Source organism: Euprymna scolopes, chromosome 40 (assembly GCF_053919585.1).
Source record: "Euprymna scolopes isolate OS-2025 chromosome 40, ASM5391958v1, whole genome shotgun sequence".
Taxonomy (NCBI): domain Eukaryota; kingdom Metazoa; phylum Mollusca; class Cephalopoda; order Sepiida; family Sepiolidae; genus Euprymna; species Euprymna scolopes.
This window is the reverse complement of record NC_136521.1, coordinates 30,471,884-30,490,968: the sequence shown is the minus strand read 5'-3', so window position 1 is coordinate 30,490,968 and position 19,085 is coordinate 30,471,884. Positions and strand designations below refer to the sequence as shown.

Here is a 19,085-nt window from a genome sequence, read left to right as displayed (position 1 = left end):
GATCAAAATATAATGTATCATTACTACATAAAATTTGATTTTCTTAGTTGAAAAAAAAAAAACAACAACAAAAAAACACTTGATCAATTTATGTAATTTTTGGAATATGACATCTTTGTTACATAGTGGTAACATACATCATAAAGTCATTTAAATACTTTTCTGCATTTTTGTTTTGAAAAGAAGTTTAGTTTTAAATAAGCACCCCAAAAATTATTCATAGACTATTTACAGTTCATCTTCTGATTGACCTAAAAGCTGCTTGTGAAACAGCTGCATTTTTTTACTACGCACAGGCCGCAACCGTTTCTCCTGTGATGCTGGGGACAAATGCGTTGACTGGAGATCTTTATTACCAGAAGAACTGCTTTTACTCATCAACTGCCTTGACAATAGATCATTCTTAATAAATATATTATCCTTCAGGGAACCAATACTAGACTCACAAGTTTCGTTAGGGAGAAAGTCTAAAGACTGATTAGGATTACCTGGATATTTCTCAACATTTGGATACTCTCGAGTCGCTCCATGTCCTGAACTCTCATCTGGGTGAGCATCATCAGGCTTTCCCTCATCGTTGGTCGGACCAGGACTTTTTGCCTTCTTCGATTTGGGCTGTAACTTTGAGAGCAACTTTATTGAAGTGCTCTTCACTCGATTAAGGCCAGTGTTTTTCGGAGGGGTTTCTGTTTTTGCTGGGTTGCCTTTTAAAATCTCGGCTGACTTCCAACGAGTAGTCGGGGACAATTGGGACTTTAGTTTTTCGTCGCTGTCGCTATCATTATTGTCATGGGAACGTCGGTTTATTTTTTTCCGATTCAAGGGCATAGTCCGAGATCTGTCGGAAGATAAAGTACGTTCAAACGGCGGGTCATCTGGACTGGGTGTGTTGACAAAGACAGAGTCTGTATGGTCCGATGGAGGTGGTTGGTTGACTTTGGGAGATCTCATTTGGATTTCAGAAGTGACTGAAGTATGAGGTGATTTGTTTAAAGGGTCTGCGCTTTCACCTGCAATCATCTTCTCTCTGTTTTCATTGCTAAGATGAGATGACGGAAGATGAGAAGAGTCTTTGAATACATCCGTATCTTGATCAGGATCAGGCACACGAAAACCTGGGTGCGAAATAGGCCTAGAACGATCCAGATCAAGAGAAACATTTGCATCTGTTGCCCCCGAAGGGTCAGGGGACACGGAACTGCGATCAGTTTTGCTACCTTTTCTGTTTTTACGTTTTGGTACCTGGGGTTGTGGAGAGGTGATTTGAGGATCAGCTGCAATTTTAGAATCTAGAGGGCTAGTGGGGCTTGGTAAGTCACTACTTGTACTCTCTACAGACATACTTCGAAATTCTCGAGACCTACGCTTAGGAGGAACAGGAGGCGAAACTGAGATATTTTCAGAAATTATTGCCTGCGTATTAGCATCATTGTTTGGTGCTTGGACAATGGTAGCACCTGTTGTTGTCGGGGATTTAACTTTTGGTTTCCATCCATCTGTTTCAAACTTTGTCTGCAGCAATGTACAGTCTGGCGCAACCAGTTTCAAAGATGGTTTTCGGGTTTTCTGAATATCAGACACAAGTAAGTCATGCCCAGAGAGTTTTCTTAGAACAGGCTTATCCGGATGTACGGGTTTGCTCTTCAAGGGAGCAACAGCATCTTCCGATAAGACGCCAGCATGCTCAAGCATTTTTGGTGAAGCTAGTACCATAGCTTCTGGTCCTCCACTCATAAATCGACCTTCATTTTCTGTTTGTTGTGGGTGTGAACTCCTGTCACCAGATTTTTCCACTTTGTCAATCGAAAGGGGGAAGGAAATGTTTTTGTGGCTTTTTTCTACACTGGCATCACCTGTTTTACTGTTTTTGACAATATCTGACCGGGTCAGGGTTGCTGGTTCTACTGATGTTGTCAAAAAATCAGAACTTAAGGTGGCAGCATCAGTTCCAAAGTTCTTCAAATTTTCTTGGAGTTCTGTAGAATTTGATAAAACATATTTGGGGTCATGTTGAGACAAAGAGGTTTCAGGTTCTTGAGTTCTTGAAGAATTCATTAAATTCATCGATTTTTTAATAATGGTGACAGGTTTCTCCAAAGCTAAGTGTGAGGTTTCGAAAGATGTAGTTTTTGCATCAGGATGCTCTCCACTTGAAATCGATGAAACATTTGATGTAGTATCATTGTTATTAAAAGGGGCATTAATATCTTTTTCCAAAACAGTCTTGTATGAAATTTGGGAAACATGAGTCAGTGACTGATCTGGTTTAAGACCGCTAACATGTCCAGGAAATTCTTCATACATGGACATGACTTTTGGTTCTACCATCAACTCGGACATTGAAGGCACGCTTTTGTAGCCTGAAGACACAGTTGTAGTAACAACTTTATCAGCAAGGGTACCTTGGCTGAATTCTGTTCGAGTGGGAGATTTTATTTGACCGGGAAACTCGACAGAAACTGAATGAGGTTGGTATTCTTCAGGCCTCTCGGATATTCCAGGAGCCATTTTGTAACTAGATACTTTTACTGTTGGGGCCACTTTATCAGCAAGGGTACCTTGGCTGAATTCTGTCTGGGTAGGTGATTGTATTTGACCAGGAAACTCGACAGAAACTGAATGAGGTTGGTATTCTTCAGGCCTCTCGGACATTCCTGGAGCAATTTTGTAACTAGGTACTTTCACTGTTGGAGCCATTTTATCAGCAAGGGTACCTTGGCTGAATTCTGTCTGGGTAGGTGATTTTATTTGACCAGGAAACTCGACAGAAACCAATTGCGGTTGGTATTCTTCAGGTCTTTCGGACATTCCTGGAGCCATTTTGTAACTAGGTACTGTCACTGTTGGAGCCATTTTGTCAGCAAGGGTACCTTGGCTGAATTCTGTCTGGGTAGGTGATTTTATTTGACCAGGAAACTCAACAGAAACCGTATGAGGTTGATATTCTTCAGGCCTCTCAGACATTCCTGTAGCCATTTTGTAACTAGGTACTTTCACTGTTGGGGCCACTTTATCAGCAAGGGTACCTTGGCTAAATTCTGTCTGTGTAGGTGATTTTATTTGACCAGGAAACTCGACAGAAACTGAATGCGGTTGATATTCTTCAGGCCTCTCAGACATTCCTGTAGCCATTTTGTAACTAGGTACTTTCACTGTTGGAGCCATTTTATCAGCAAGGGTACCTTGGCTGAATTCTGTCTGAGTAGGTGATTTTATTTGACCAGGAAACTCGACAGAAACTGAATGCGGTTGATATTCTTCAGGCCTCTCGGACATTCCTGGAGCCATTTTGTAACTAGGTACTTTCACTGTTGGAGCCATTTTATCAGCAAAGGTACCTTGGCTGAATTCTGTCTGGGTAGGTGATTTTATTTGACCAGGAAACTCGACAGAAACCGAATGCGGTTGATATTCTTCAGGCCTCTCGGACGTTCTTGGAGCCATTTTGTAACTAGGTACTTTCACTGTTGGAGCCATTTTATCAGCAAGGGTACCTTGGCTGAATTCTGTCTGAGTAGGTGATTTTATTTGACCAGGTAACTCGACAGAAACTGAATGCGGTTGGTATTCTTCAGGCCTCTCGGACATTCCCGGAGCCATTTTGTAACTAGGTACTTTCACTGTTGGAGCCATTTTATCAGCGAAGGTACCTTGGCTGAATTCAGTCTTTGTGGGTGATTTTATTTGACCAGGAAACTCTGCAGAAACCGAATGAGGTTGATATTCCTCAGGCCTCCCAGACATTCCTGGAGCCATTTTGTAACTAGGTACTTTTACTGTTGGGGCCACTTTATCAGCAAGGGTACCTTGGCTGAATTCTGTCTGGGTAGGTGATTTTATTTGACCAGGAAACTCGACAGAAACTGAATGCGGTTGATATTCTTCAGGCCTCTCGGACTTTCCTGGAGCCATTTTGTAACTAGGTACTTTCACTGTTGGAGCCATTTTATCAGCAAGGGTACCTTGGCTGAATTCTGTCTGAGTAGGTGATTTTATTTGACCAGGAAACTCGACAGAAACCGAATGCGGTTGATATTCTTCAGGCCTCTGGAACATTCCTGGAGCCATTTTGTAACTAGGTACTTTCACTGTTGGAGCCATTTTATCAGCAAAGGTACCTTGGCTGAATTCTGTCTGGGTAGGTGATTTTATTTGACCAGGAAACTCGACAGAAACCGAATGAGGTTGGTATTCTTCAGGCCTCTCAGACATTCTTGGAGCCATTTTGTAACTAGGTACTTTCACTTTTGGGGCCACTTTATCAGCTAGGGTACCTTGGCTGAATTCTGTCTGTGTGGGTGATTTTATTTGACCAGGAAACTCGACAGAAACAGAGCGAGTTTGGTATGTTTCAGGCCTCTCAGATGTTCCGGTAGGCATTTTGATTCCAGTTGCTTTGCTAATTGATTTTACCGTATCAGCCATGTCTTGTTCTTCTACTCTGGTAGATATTTTTTGCCAATTGTATTCTTCTGGAACTTCTGATACTTGTGAAATGGTTGTTTTAGTTATAGACGTGACAAAGTCCTTTTCAGTTAAACTTGTCTCAGGTGTTGATGCAACAAGTTTAACATCCGTTCCAGTGATGGGAATCTCCATGGAATTAGATTGCACACTATTTACCTCTGTTACTCGAGTTGTTTGAACAACATGTACATCTTTCCCATCAGTCTGTTGTGAATTGCTGGCAAAAATGGGTTGCAACTTCCTTGACTCGGTTAATTCTGGGGCTACTCTTGTAGAATTATCATTATGTAAACAGTCTTTTCCGAGACTTACACCTTCATTTTCCTGGTCACCATCTTCTATAGGTTTGTGCATTTTGGCTGCTGTTTTTGGTAAAACATCACTTTCACTAATACATGTATAAGAAGTTTTATCATTGCTTGGCATATTAGTAGTATTTTGGTCGATAGTTAAAGATTCTTTCATTAATTCTGGCAATTCTTCAGATTTCTTAGTGTAAGGTCTGTTAACAGTCGGGGTTACTTTATCAAGGAAACCCGGTTTATCTTTTTCAAATTGTTCCTTTGTTTGTTTCATTGCTTTTGTTTGAACTGAGTTGCTTTTAGATTCGTCAGGGTTTCTTTCATTAACTTTAGATGTAGTACTCTCTTTAGCTTTTTTCAAATCTAACTGATGTTCTGGAATTTCAACTGAGATTGTCTCGGCCTTCAAGTCTACAGGCTTCTCCAAATCTGTACTGTCTTTCTTGTAGGCAACATCTTTCATAGTTATCATCTCCTTACCGAACAGATCACCCTGTTGAATGCCTGCAGTTTCTTTGAGTGATTCTGATGCGGGCACATTGCATAGTTGCTTTTTGGAATTGGAAATACCTGGCAATACTTTTTCAACAATAGTCTCAGTGGTAGTAACAATTTCAGTTGAAATAGTAGCTGGTTCTTCATTTCTGGGTTCTTTAGAATTAGGTACCTGAACAGACAAATTAACAGACAAGGATGGCGTTTTCAATTCTACAGGAGTATTAGACATTTCAGGAACCATCTTGTGAACAGAAGTTACAGTTGTAGTCACAACTTTATCAGTAAGGTCATCCTGGTTGAATTCTGTCTGAGTGGATGGTTTAATTTCACCAGGGAATTCAGCAGAAACCGAGTGACTTTGGTAATTTTTAGGTTTATCAGACATTCCTGGAATCATTTTATAACTAGGTACTTTCACTGTTGGGGCTGATTTATCAGCAAGTGAACCTTGGCTGAATTCTATCTGGGTTGGTGATTTTATTTGACCAGGAGACTGAACAGAAACAGAATGAGGTTGGTATTCTCTAGGTCTCTCAGACATTCCAGGAGACATTTTTGAACCAGTTATTTCGGTAATTGTCCCTACCTTATCAGCAACGTTATCTTTCATGGGCACTGTTTGTTGAGATACTTTCACACCTCCGGGTAATTCTGCAGAAAATTTCTGCAAATTGTATTCTTCAGGAATCTCAGACGTTTTATATTCAACCGTTTTAGTAGTTGTCATTGTGGTCACTTTACCGAACGTATCACCTTGTTCTGGAGATGTAACTAGTTTAGGATCTTCATGTTTTTCCAGGAGTTTCCCTGTGACTGACTTGGTATTGTATGCCTGAGGTTCACTCAACATTGTGACCACTGAGTTAGTGGTGTTATATGGTGCCTGGTCTTTTGAATTTTCAAGTGGGTCAACCGAAGTAGAAGAATCTGCAGAAAAATCAGCAATGGAATGGACTGCAAATTCAGATTTTTCAGGAATCTCTGGAGACAGTTTTGAGAAGGTGTTTTTTAATGTTGAGGCAACTCTACCAAAGAAACTGGTTTCAGAAGAGTCTTTGGAATTTTCGGTCTGTTCTGTAGGGATTGATGAGATATCTAGTTCTTTAGGTCTTTGAGATTTTTCTGTTGAGGTCAATATTTTTGCATGTGGATCTTCGTTTGAATTATCGACTTGGTCACTAAGTTTAGCATTTTGCAATTTCTTTGTAGCTAACTCTTTACCTTTATCAAAACTAGATTCAACCTCGATTGAGGTAGTTTTAGTTATGGTGGTCACACTGCTAGTAATTTCGCCATCTTTGCTAAGTTCTGTTGATTGTCTGGGAAATTCTGCAGAAAATGACTTGATTTTATAGTCACCCAATTCATCAGGAATTCTTTGAGCCATTTTGGAACCAGCAATCTTGTCCGTTGAAGCTGTTTTATCAACCATGTTACCCTGACTAAATTCTTTTAGTTGTGGCGTCTGTCCAGGTAACTCTGCAGAAACCGATTTCACATCGTATTCTTCGGGTGATTCTGACATTTTGGAGACAGTTGTTTTCGTCAGAGAGGTGACAACTATCTTTTCAGGTAAACCAGTTTGAGGTGTTATATCAGATATATTAACCTCTTGCTGACTAGGAAACACGGCAGAAAATGAATCGGGTTTACTTGGAGAAACTTCAGCTGTGTCTTTCGTAATTATTTGAACTGATTCTTTAACTGAAGAATCGATTTTGTCATCTTTCTTTCCATTTTTCGAGGAATTCTTTTTCTTCTTTTTACTTTTTTCTTTTTTCATCCCACTTTTGTCGTTTTCTGAGGGTATTCCTTTCATTGGAGAATCTGTAACTGGATATTCAGGCTCAATAGTTTCCTGCACTACCGTTTTTGTAGAAATATCTTCATATATAGCTGAAGGGTTTCCTTTCATTTTGGAAGGTTCTTCTATTAAGAGGTTATCAACCGAAGAGGAGGCTTGAAAGCTAGTGCTGGTTAATTTTGTAGAAACTGGGGTTGGTTTTATCGCTTTGGTTTCATTTTCCAAAGAATTTAGATCTCCAGATTGTAGCTTTTCCACACTTTTCCGCGTAGCATCCATTAGCTGTTCTGTTTTGACGAGAGTTACTTTGGCTGTTCCATTTGATGTTTGGAGTTCCTTCTCAGAGACAGTGACAGTGTTATCCAATTTGGATGATTTTGTCGAACCTGTTTTAGTTTTCAGATTTTCATTTTGTGGAGACTTTGATTGAATATTTTCCGTCTGGAAACAACCATCTTCTCTCTCAAGCAGTGGTACTTTGCTTGGGGTTATGACGATTTGATTTTGATGAAAAATTGGATCAACGTCTGATGCCACCACTGATTTATCCATTTCCACATCCGTTTTTGTTGTTGTTTGAACAACCGTTTCTGGAATTTTTGAATTGGCATCAACATTCAAAGATATATTTTTTAGTCTCCTATCTTGTTGCTTTACCGTTTCTTTGTAATCTACACTGGAACCCAAATCGATTCCACTGAAATCACCTTTTGTACCATTTTGGTAAATATCTGAAACATCTTCCATTTTTGAGATTACCATTTCATTAGAAGACTGTGGAGTCGGAGAAGTGAAAGTTTCCATTGGCAAATTGGCTGCTTTTTCCAAATTATCTGATTCACTTTTGGTTAACAGTTTACTGGAAACAGAAACTTTTTGTTGGCTCTTTTCACCATCCAATCCAGTGGAATCGGGTCGAAGGTCAACAGAAGATTCCACAGTTGAAACAGAAATTTCTTCTGTTGTCGACACCGACACCGTATCAACTCCATTCTTTTTCTTTTTTTTAGACTTTTTCTTTTTTGATGTAACACCATTCTGATCTGAAATGTCCTGGTTTCTCGATTCTGTTACATCCAACGAACCATTTCCACACACTGCTTCTTCAGGATGAGATTCTCCAACACTCTTTTCTGCAGAAACGTCATCTGACTCCATTTTATTAGAGATAGTTTTTGAAATCATTGATGTTTCTTTCTGAGTTGACGAAAGAATTTCAGAGACATTATCCATATACTTCTCATTGGGTCTTTTAGAGTGAATTTCAATTCTCTCTGTTTCTTTATCGAAAGGAACTGTCTCTGAGACTGTATTGGTGGAAATGGAAACTTGAGATTTTGTGTCTTTTATGGGGTCTGTGGATTTGAAACTCTGGACATCGATTCCAGGAAGTTGTTCCTTCATTTGTGTTGAATAAGTATCAGCGGTTTTGACAATAGTGGTAGTAGAAGTGGCATTTTCTTTTATCTCAGAGTCTGTTTTATTTGGCTCAAATAGAGTTTTATCTTCTGGCAGATGACTAATACCACTCGTTTTTGGTTGAGAAATTTCAAGATTCATTGTTGCCATTTTTGTCAATGCAGGGTTTTCAACTTCAACCATCTTTTCTTTACGACTTACATCAATATTTTTGCTTGAAATATATTTATCAGCTTCGACTGAAGCATGTGGAGTTGAAACATTGGTTGATAGCTCAGAATTTACCTCGCTTTGAGCTGACGGTTCAAGAGAAATTTCAAATTTAGCTTTCCCTCTAGACTCTGATGGTTTTGAAGCACTCACCATAAATTTTGAAATCGAATCAGTGCTCACACTAGTTGAGACTCTGCCGACATCACTGGAACTTTCAACTCCTGAATCACTGACATCATCTTGACCAGAGAGTTGAGGTTCCTGTTGCTGTCCATGAGTTACAACATATCTCCTCTCGCGGACTCCAAAGACATTCTTATGAAAGTCTGGACTAACTGGACTTGGTGACATATCAGAAGTAAAGTGAGATGGGTTTGTAGTTCTACTAAAGTTATCAACCGTATTGTCATCAATTAATCTTTGTCGGTCATCCTTAAAGACACGAGTTGAATATTCTGTCCTGGAAAAACTGTTTGTTGACGGATCTAAGTTTGCATTTTGGTTAACATCTCTGATGCTGGTTTTATACCTAGATGGGCTGGTCGGAAATTCATGGCGATCTTTATAGCTATGACTCGGACTAATTGGACTGGTGGGGTCAAAATGTGTACCACTACCTGCCGAGGAAAGATGACCTGGAGACTGAACATCGACTCTATCATGTCCCATTGCAGATGTTGTTGTTGTTGATATTGGTGTACTGGAACTCTCCGGTCTGTGATAAACAAAGGATCTTGATAAAACACTACTTCTAACAGTCGGGCTGTGACTCTGATTTAAGCCATGATAGCTATGAATGTTAGCTTCCTCAGTAGAGTGCATGGAATCTACAATGTCAGGACTATTTCTGGAGAAAGAATCCGTATAGTGAGACCCATGCCCAACATGGCTGCTCCTGTAGTTCGCATCAGATGGTGAAAAGGGAACTTCATGCTGTTGTGCGGAAAGCAGAAGGCTAACTCTTTGCGACCATGCAGGAATGGAATGGTCAGTTGGACTCTGGGGTAGAATTTGTTGGCTAGTCTGGTTAAACCTACTATGAACCGATGATGCAGTGGCTGATTCTGTATTGTCAAAACTCGAGAGACGACTTCTCGTCTGTGAGCTGGAGTGATCCACAGAAGAACGCTGATCTAGCTGGACCCGTTCACTTTGAAGCAATCTGAGCCTTTCCGAGAGCTGGTTCATTCTTTCATAAGTGGCCATAGCATCTGCGCTCTGGGCGGTCGGTGTCATAATACCAGAATACATCCTGGGTGTGACACAACTAGAAAATGCTCGCCTTTGGGGTACGTAACTTGAATAGCCGTATTCAGAAGAAACATCATCAAAAAGACTATCTTCCATGTCATGAGAATGAGAGAGTCCATAATAAGCCATTCTATCCCTGGTTGAAAAAGAGCTGGTGCGGCTTCGGGGTCGCCACAGGTCTTCTGTTGGGTAACCTGACCCGTACATGTAGTTATCGTCTAAAGTTACGATCGAACTGATGCTACCTGTAGGGGACAAGGTTTGCCCATCGTCTTGGTTGCCCCGAAGAAAGGAGTAATTAGCACCATATCGACTGCTGTGTAGTCTCCGACTACTTAAGTCGCTAACTGAAGCAGATCTTTGCTGATGAGATATTGTAAAGGAGTTCGGTGTGTGATGTACCTGCCGGTATCTTAGTTTATTGAATTCTTCACAATCTCGCTGGAATCGTTCGCTGTATTCTTTCGAACTTCCACGGCGTTTAAGACTTTGGTAGTCCATGTATCGACGCTCCTTCAATCTTTCGAGTTTTTTCAAGCGGTTTAACCGATCCTTTTTATCATTGTCCTCTGAAGACAGTAAATCAGCGCTCGATTCCTCTCGGATTGTCGACCAAGAGAGATTCGGCCGCATGCTGACCCTTGTATATGAATGTGATGAAGAAGACGGGGACAAAACATGCCGACTTCGATTTGAAGGAAAACTCATTTTGACAGGTTTTTTTTTTTTTTTTTACAACTTTGAAAAAAAAAGTCACGTTTTTAAGTGTGTGTACTTTTTTCTTTACAAACAAAACATGAATAAAAAATATAAAAGAAAATCAGAATTTTAAAACGATATTTTTTTTTCCAAGAAGTAAATTAAAGAATATGAATATACTAATAGATATACACTTAAAAAAATGTGAAGAGGAAATAAAAAGCTGTAATGTCTTATGATGTTTGTATAAGATAAAGTAATTTAAATCATAAAAAAAGAAATAAAAACATACCTCATATTTCAAATTATTGAGTTTTAGTAACCTCGTTAGACTGACACTGACAGTAACTTTTTTTTTTTTAGTTTTTAAGCAGTCAGTCAGTTTCTTTTTTTTGTTTATTATTTTTTTTAAGGAATTCGGCTTTTTTGTTCTTTTTTTTTTTTTTTTTTTTTTTGTAATTTAACTCCACAGGTGGTTGTTGTTTTTGTTGTTGTTTTTAAGCTTTCATATCGTCGTCCCAGGTAAATAATTAAAAGATCCTTTTGTGTTTGATTTTTCCAACTTTAGTTTTTGTAAAATTCATCAGTAGCCTGTGCTTCATTTTTTTTTTTTTTAAAGATATATAAGATGTTTCTTTTCTTCTTCTTTTTAACTGTATTTTTAAAAAATTATTTTAACTTTTTCCGTAAAACAAAACGTCTCGATTTGAAGCTAGCTGTGGAGAGATGGGTACGAAGCAGGCCGCGCAAAAAACCCTCTGAGAGATCCGAATCCCAAGTAATGAAGGTAGACTGTGGACAAATATCAAACTATAGCTTTTATACCCACATAAAAACAAAAAAATCATGTGGGTGGAATTTTAAAAGGTCGTTCCTCCTCATTTGCAGTTTCTGCAAATAACAATTTTTGCCTTATAATAAAAATCTAGGTTTGCGAGAGGTTACTTTTCGCCTTAATTTCTCTCTCTCTCAGATTACGTTGGTTTTTTTAACAGCACTGACGTCGTCTTGCTTCTTAGTGGACGACTCTACGTTTGTAAAATGACAACTGTTATTACGTCGATATATTCAACACCTTCTACTTTAGCCCCACCCACCCCGTTTTCTTTTCGTTCTTTTAAACCAGTCAAAAATGTCGGTGCGCGCTTCTCTTTTTCTATTTCTATTTTTTATTTTATTTTATTTTTTTTGTCGGTTTGACGGGTGAGGTCCTCCAGGCGCGCGCGCACGCACACACTCAGAGTGACGGAGTTTTACAGAGATAGAAAAAGAGTGAGTGCACACAAGCGGTTGTCTTTTTTGTCGGGTGGGTAACAAGAACGGACAGGAGAACAACGCGGATAATAAAGAAAGAAATCAAAAAGGAAATAGACGGAGCTGTTGTAGGTAAATAGTTTCAGCGAAAGAAAAGTAAAATAATAATACCGAGGGTCGCAAACTACTATCCGATAATGAAGGGAGGGGAGAGGCAGCGCAGACGCAACAGGTCGGCTTTCTTTCAACTTAACTCCTGTAGGTTTCTTGACTTTTAAAAGTTTCACATTTCATATAATGAAATTAAAATACAATATACAAAAGTGTTGAGTATTATTAGTTTTTAGAAGTTATTTCATTTATTATATCACCCTTCCCTTTTTTTTATTTTTACACGTCTTTCTTTTCCACCTATAACCTCGCATTTCTCCCCCCCCCCCTCTTGAAATCAACACATGAATGAACACAGGTCAACTAAGTTGACAAGGGGGGAGAGAGTAGAGATAGGGGATATATTTAAGAGAAAAAAAGAGAGGAGAAGAAAGAATAGAGGAGAAAGAGGAGTGGAAGAAAATAGAAAAGTAGAGAGAAGGAGAGGGCATGGAAGAGAGGGAGAAAGCGGGCGAGTAGAAAAAAGAAAATTAGAAAGAGAGAAGGTATAAGATAGAGAAATTAGAAGTATGAGAGAGAGAGAGAGATGATAAAGAGTAGAGATAGGTAATATATTTGAATAAGAAAGAGTAGCAGAGAAAGAAAATAGAAGAAAGAGAGGGAGAAGAGGGTAGAGAAAGTAGGAGAGAGAAATGTAAAGAGTTTATAATAAGGGAAAACGACTAAAATAAGATAGATAAGGAGAGAGAGAGGGGGGTGAAGACGAAGAATAAGAGACGGGTGAAATGGAAGAAAGAAAGCAGGAAAGATAATAAAGAAGCGAAGAGAAAGAAAGAGAAAGGAGGAAGAGAAAAAAAATGGGAGGAGAGAAAGTGAAAGAAAAAGACGATGTTAGAGAAAAGAAACGGAAGGAAAAGGAGGTTGGAAAAAAAGGTGTCGTTAGGTAAATTAAAATTAATTATGTGGAGAAGAAAAAGGAATTACGCACGATCCCTGATTGGATGCCAACCATTTTTTTCTTTTTTTTTTTTTATTTATTTTTTTTATAAGATTCAAATGGTTAACTTGTTTATAATATTCCAACCGTGCGAAATTCGAAAAAAATATTTTGAAATCTTTAAACTGTGGATGTTAATGTAATTCCCATCCATATTTACTAAATTCAAGTAAAAATTTTTTACAAAAGTAAATAAAAAATAAAACAAGCATGCTTCAGTTGCCATGTAGAAAAAAAGGTAATAAAAATTGACACAAAAGCGGATACGGTAGTCCACCAGCAGTCTAGCACCTTTCCAAATGCGCCTTGAATTGCTACGTCTTTGACGCATTAATTACATTGCTTCCTTACTTTCTCTTTCTCACAAAAGAAAGGTTGCGAATCTGTCTCTGCTCTATCCTTACTGTTATGGTAGGTGCTCGACTGAGCGCCAATCTATGGTCCCTCCCAGTAAAACGTTCGCAACAAATACGCGTCTAGCTACAACAGCCGCCAACAACTTCCCTCACTATCCGTGCTTAAAACTAAGCAAAAATTCCAGAGTTTCTTTCCTAGAACTGTCCATCAGTGGAACACAATACTGTGTGGCTGGTTCCCAGCTAACTATAGCATGGTCATCTTCAACAAACGTGAATAAGTTCCTATTGAGCCGACCTCTTAAATAATCTAGCTCTACCCAGGTTCCACCATTACTGATCATTTTGTCTCTCCATCTACGAGGTGCCTCAAATAAGTTTCCAGACTTTTTGTGTATGAGCACTTTTATTGATAATACACACATGAAACTATTCTCCTTCAAAGTAATCTCCTTCGGCTGCAATGCACTTGTTGCACAGTTCTGGAAGGCCCCATAAAAGTCCTCTTGTGTGAGCATGTCAATGACCCTCGTCACAGCCTCTTTCATCTCCTCAATTGTCTCACAACGACAGCCTCTAAGATTTTCCTTGAGCTTAGGGAATAACCAAAAGTCACAGGGAGCAAGGTCTGGACTATAGGGTGGGTATAGGGTGCCTTGAAGCTCATCTTGGTCAAATAGTTTGTGACAAAGATGGAGCACCCTTGGAACAAACTTTGTGCAAATCTTCCTTGCAAATATCAACGCTCTGATCCCCAGCTGGCATCAATTGTGATGGATGGCTCTCGTCTGGGTGAGGCCCCGTGTTTTGACAAGCTTCTGGGTTTGACCTTTACTCCTGATCTGAAATGGAACACGTACATCAAGTCTGTTGCCAAGGTCGCTGGAAAGATGGTGGGATCCTTCTACCGCTCCAGAAGATATCTCACTACTGATGCAATTCTCTATCTATATAAAAGCCAAGTACGGCCAAGGATGGAATACTGTTGCCATATCTGGGCAGGAGCTGCCAAAAACAGCCTATCATGCCTTGGCAGAGTACAAAATAGACTTGTGGTTTAGTGGGGGATGCCCTTTTCTCTACCCTGCAACCCCTCTCCCACAGAAGAGACGTTGCAAGCCTATCCTTGTTTTATCGTTATTTTCATGGCAGGTGCTCGTCTGAACTCCAATCTCTGGTCCCCCCTCGCCAATCTTTCACGAAAAACACCCGTCTAGCTGAATCCACTGTGAAAAATTTCCCCCACTCTATATCTGTGCCTAAATCAAAACGCGGATTTCATGAACAAAGCTTCTTTCTTAGAACTGCACGCCTGTGGAACTCTGTTCCGTCTGCCTGCTTCCCTCCGGACTACAACTTGGATGTCTTCAAGTCTAACGTTAACAAATTCCTAATGAACCGCCCCCTTAAGTAAACACTTCATCAAATCTCCTCACTAACGTAATGTACTTGCAATAACCCTTATCCCTGAGTGGCTTCCGGGCCTTGATAAGTGGTGATCTCTGTGTAAAAAAAAAAAAAAAATAAAATAATAATAATTATGTATACAGTTCCCACACGATGGTCCTTATCCATGAAATTCTTCATTTATACGTTTCTGTGGTATTCTGTGGTATTTCTGTGGTATTCTTCCAAGTTTAAAAAAGAATTTTATTGCATAGCGTTCTTTTAAAATGTCCTCAAGTCCAGATTGCATTTTTGAAATTCAATAGTGGTGACAATCCGGTTTTAGCCGAATGTATTCCAATTCCTGCTATAGTTGTTCATTTTCACTTTCAAAAAATTAGTCAATCATCTCATAAGATGTATAGCAATAACATGCTGAATCTTCAAGAGTCTACGACAATTGTAAATGCCTGTCAAAAAAATATCTGGAAACTTATTGAAGGCATCTCGTGCCTTATCCCAGAGTGGCTTCCGGGCCTTGATAAGTGGTGGCATCTCAAGTAAAAAAAATCTCATGGAAATCCATTCAAACATGCATGGATCTTCAATTCAAAATCATGCAACAGATTTTGTTCAAGGTTAGAATACGTTTTTTTTTTTTGTGAATAATTTTGCCTTGACACGGATATTCTTCTAGTACGACTTTTAGTCCTTTTTCTGTTAACTTTTTATTTATATGTAAGAAAAAATAAATATTTTAATTAGTTTAATTTTTAGATGATCGGCAAATATCACCTTACACTTACAACAGAACCCCAACCACTCTAATTTGTTTTTTTTTAGAGGTATTCGAGGCCACTGACAACGAATCTGATAATGAAACCTGTCGCAAATTTACCATTTGCACGGTATGAACCCCTCAACCTTAGGACTATTTTGTGCCATTTCAACGTCTTCGGTAAAATCTTTATTTTTTTAGATCAATGAAAAAGCATTAAAAACCACGTAAGACAAAAAACCCTGGCAATGCCAGGTGGTCCTGCTAGTCCAACTGAAAATCTCACTAACCTTAAATGACTTTTGGCTTTGGTAAGTGATGAACCTTTAGTTTTATTTATTTTAATTTGAAAGTCAGTTGTGTTTTTTTTTTAATTTTGGTAAAGATGACTATGTTCGTATTTTTAAAACAGTTGAAAAAAAAATGGCGACAAATTGTAGTTGCTAAAAGTAAAAAAATGTGAAAATAATTAAATTAGTAAACGTAAAAAAATGTGAAAATAATTATGAAAAATTCAAAACAATTGAGCAATATTTCCAGGATTCAACAACGGTTAGATCACACGCGGCTGCAGCCGAATAGATTCGCTTGTTTATTTCATAGTTGTTATTCCTTTGTGGCGACACGTTTTTATTTGTGTATTAGAGTTTAATTACATCGAAAAAAAATTCAATAATCTATTATATAAGCTGGCAATAATATGTCTATGCCCCCCCCTCACTCGGTCACATATTTTTTGCGACGAATGAAGTTAATATTTAGGAAGATAGTCTCATGACAACAGATGCTGCATAACCTAACAAGGAGGAGATAATGCTTTGGAGAAATATAATGATGAGCAAACATAATATAATACCCCTTCCTAAAAAGGATGTAGTTTCTGGGAGGATCATATCATGACGAATGAACATATACTACATCTTCTCCATGAAGAAGTAATGCCTCAGCAGTTGTTCCTTTGACAACTGAACAGATACTACACTATGATGATATAATGAACATATTGAGACATCTATAGTGAATAGGTGGAATTTTACTGATGGCCGGATTGGTTAGGAGAATTTACGTTGTGTGCGTAGGGGTTTACAAATTCGTCAGAGCACATTCTGTGAAAGAAGTTGTAGAACAAGAGGCGATGGTACAGGAGTCGGAGCTTGTCAGACAGTGCGAGATCTATTACGATCTCGCATTATCTACCAAGCTCCGACTATTAAAATCTCGCACTATCTACCAAGCTCCGACTCCTGTACCATCGTTTCTTGTTCTACAACTTCTTAGATTTTGAAGATATCAAATGAATCGTGAACGTTCTTTTGAAAGAACATTGTAGCGTGAAAGAATGATTTTACAGCTTATTATTATAAACGCATATATATATATATATATATATATATATATATATATATATATATATATATATATATATGAAGAGAGGGAAATATAAAGAGAGAGAGAGGGAGATATGATAAAGAGAAAGAAGGGGAAAGAGAGACGTAGAGAGAGTAGAAAAAGAAAGAGAAAAGTATAAGATAGAAGAGAGAGGGGCAGAGTGAGAAAGAGAGTAGAGAGGTAATATGTTTAAATAAGAAAAAGAAAAGAGGAGGAAAAGTAAACAAAAGAAAAAGAAAAAAAGAAAAAAAAGAAAAGTTAGAGAGAAAAAGAGAATATAGAATTGAGAGAGAAAGAGAGATGGGTCGAGTTGAAAGAGAAATTAGAAGAGAGAGAAAGAGAGAGAGAAATATACATATATATATATATATATATATATATATATATTATATATATGTATATATATATTAGGGTTGGGCCGATTAATCGGCAGGTAATTGGTAATCGTCTTAATCGGCCACTTTGCTTATTTATCGATAATCAGTCAATTTGATGATTAATCAGCCGATTAATTACTTTTCTCTTTCCTACTAAATTTAAATTTCATCACTACCAAGAACTTCATCAGATAACATTGAATGCTAATTTAACTTAACATTTAATTACGTGTTTGGCCACTACTATGACTTTTATCTTTATCAAATAAAATTACAAAACACAAACTACAATTTCCAATTCTTAAATCCATTTAAGAATTGGAAATTGTAGTTTGTGTTTTGTAATTTTATTTGATAATAATTTGATATAATTAAACAATTAGATAAGAAAAAATAAATTACAAACCAACTACAAAGTACAAACTGTAATTCTTTAAGTGAATAACTATAAGCTGAAGTTCTGCACCTGCTGCTACTCTATTTCCTCTTCTATTCTTGCTGCTTGTCTCTTCTGCTCTCATAGTCTCCTCAGTATTTTAAGTTTAATACTTTTAAGTTGTAATGTGGAAACATTAAAGTTTCTCTATTCTCAGGACACAGTCTGTTCCTCATAGGTTCATACACATTACCACCTGTTCTAAAGAGCCTCTCACTCTCCACAGGTGAAGGTGATGCACTTAAATATTTTGAGGCCAGTTTACTCAGCAGTGGTAAGGTGTCCTATGTTTTCTTCCGCCACTGAAATGGACCATCACCTCTTGCGAGTAGTTGTAAAGCTACGTAATGGTCAAGTTTTTTTGTGCACTTAACTATAAGGGATTTACTCCTTTTCAGTTTAGATTGCGGTTTTTGTATTTCTATTGTAGTTGCAGTCTCCAGGTTTAACTCAGCTTCTATCTGCTCTAAGTTTTGATTTGTTACTGTAGGCTTATCCGAAGCTAATTCATCAAACAGGTTTGAAAGATATTTTTTTCACCTTGATTTTCTTGACTCTCAACAAAGCTTGAAAAAGTGTATCCAGCTGATTCTGCTTCATTATCATCAGTAGAAAGAAGATGTAGAATCCAATTCTTAGCGTTTTCTTTTAAAATTTAAATTTAAATCTTGTATCTAGGAAAGAAGACACAGGTTTTTATCATTTAGATTGGATGAAAATCTTGTTTCCATTGATTCACTGAATTGTTTAACAATGGTAAGGATTCTGCTAAAGTCGGAAATACCAGAATTAGATTGGATGGCTTTTGAAAGAAATAACCTCAAAGCTAAAATTGTAGGTATTATCGTCGATATGGTTGATTTCTTTAACTCGACAATTCTTTGAACAAGTTCACATTGGTAAGTTATTAAGGTAGGAATCTTATAGCGTCCCAAATTATCGTATGAAAAAAATGAACGAATTTCTTATTAAAAAATTTCTTATTAAAAAATTTCTTATTAAAAAATTCCGGTTTGTGCAAATCATTCTGTTTCACATATATGCCATGAAAAATTCTTCCTGATTAATGTTTACCAGATCCAAAAATATTATGTTATTCTAAACAACAGCCAAGTTCGTTTGCTTATTTTAAAACCGGTAAACATTAATCAGAAGGAACTTTTCTGGACATTCGATGTAAAGCAGAACAGTCCGAACAAACCGGAAATAAATCATTTTAAACGATCACAGCGTTAACTTGAACAAAGCCAATACAAAAAAAATAAAAATAAAATAAATAAAATAATGATGTTAAAACAATAAAAACAATAGTATTTATACAGAGAACTTTTTGGAAACCCATTTCTTA

General features: G+C 37.8%; 1 protein-coding gene across 2 annotated transcripts in view; it reads right to left on the bottom strand.

Moving 5' to 3' along the window:
• LOC145265460 (uncharacterized) overlaps positions 1-14,836 on the bottom strand; it is a 317,648-nt gene extending 302,812 nt beyond the window's left edge. For both annotated transcript variants that reach the window (XM_080121322.1, XM_080121323.1), the window contains exon 1: positions 489-14,836. In XM_080121322.1, coding sequence (XP_079977448.1) covers positions 489-10,662 — 10,174 coding nt within the window. In that variant the 5' untranslated portion in view covers positions 10,663-14,836. The remainder of the gene's footprint in view (positions 1-488) is intronic.
• Positions 14,837-19,085: the final 4,249 nt, after the last annotated feature.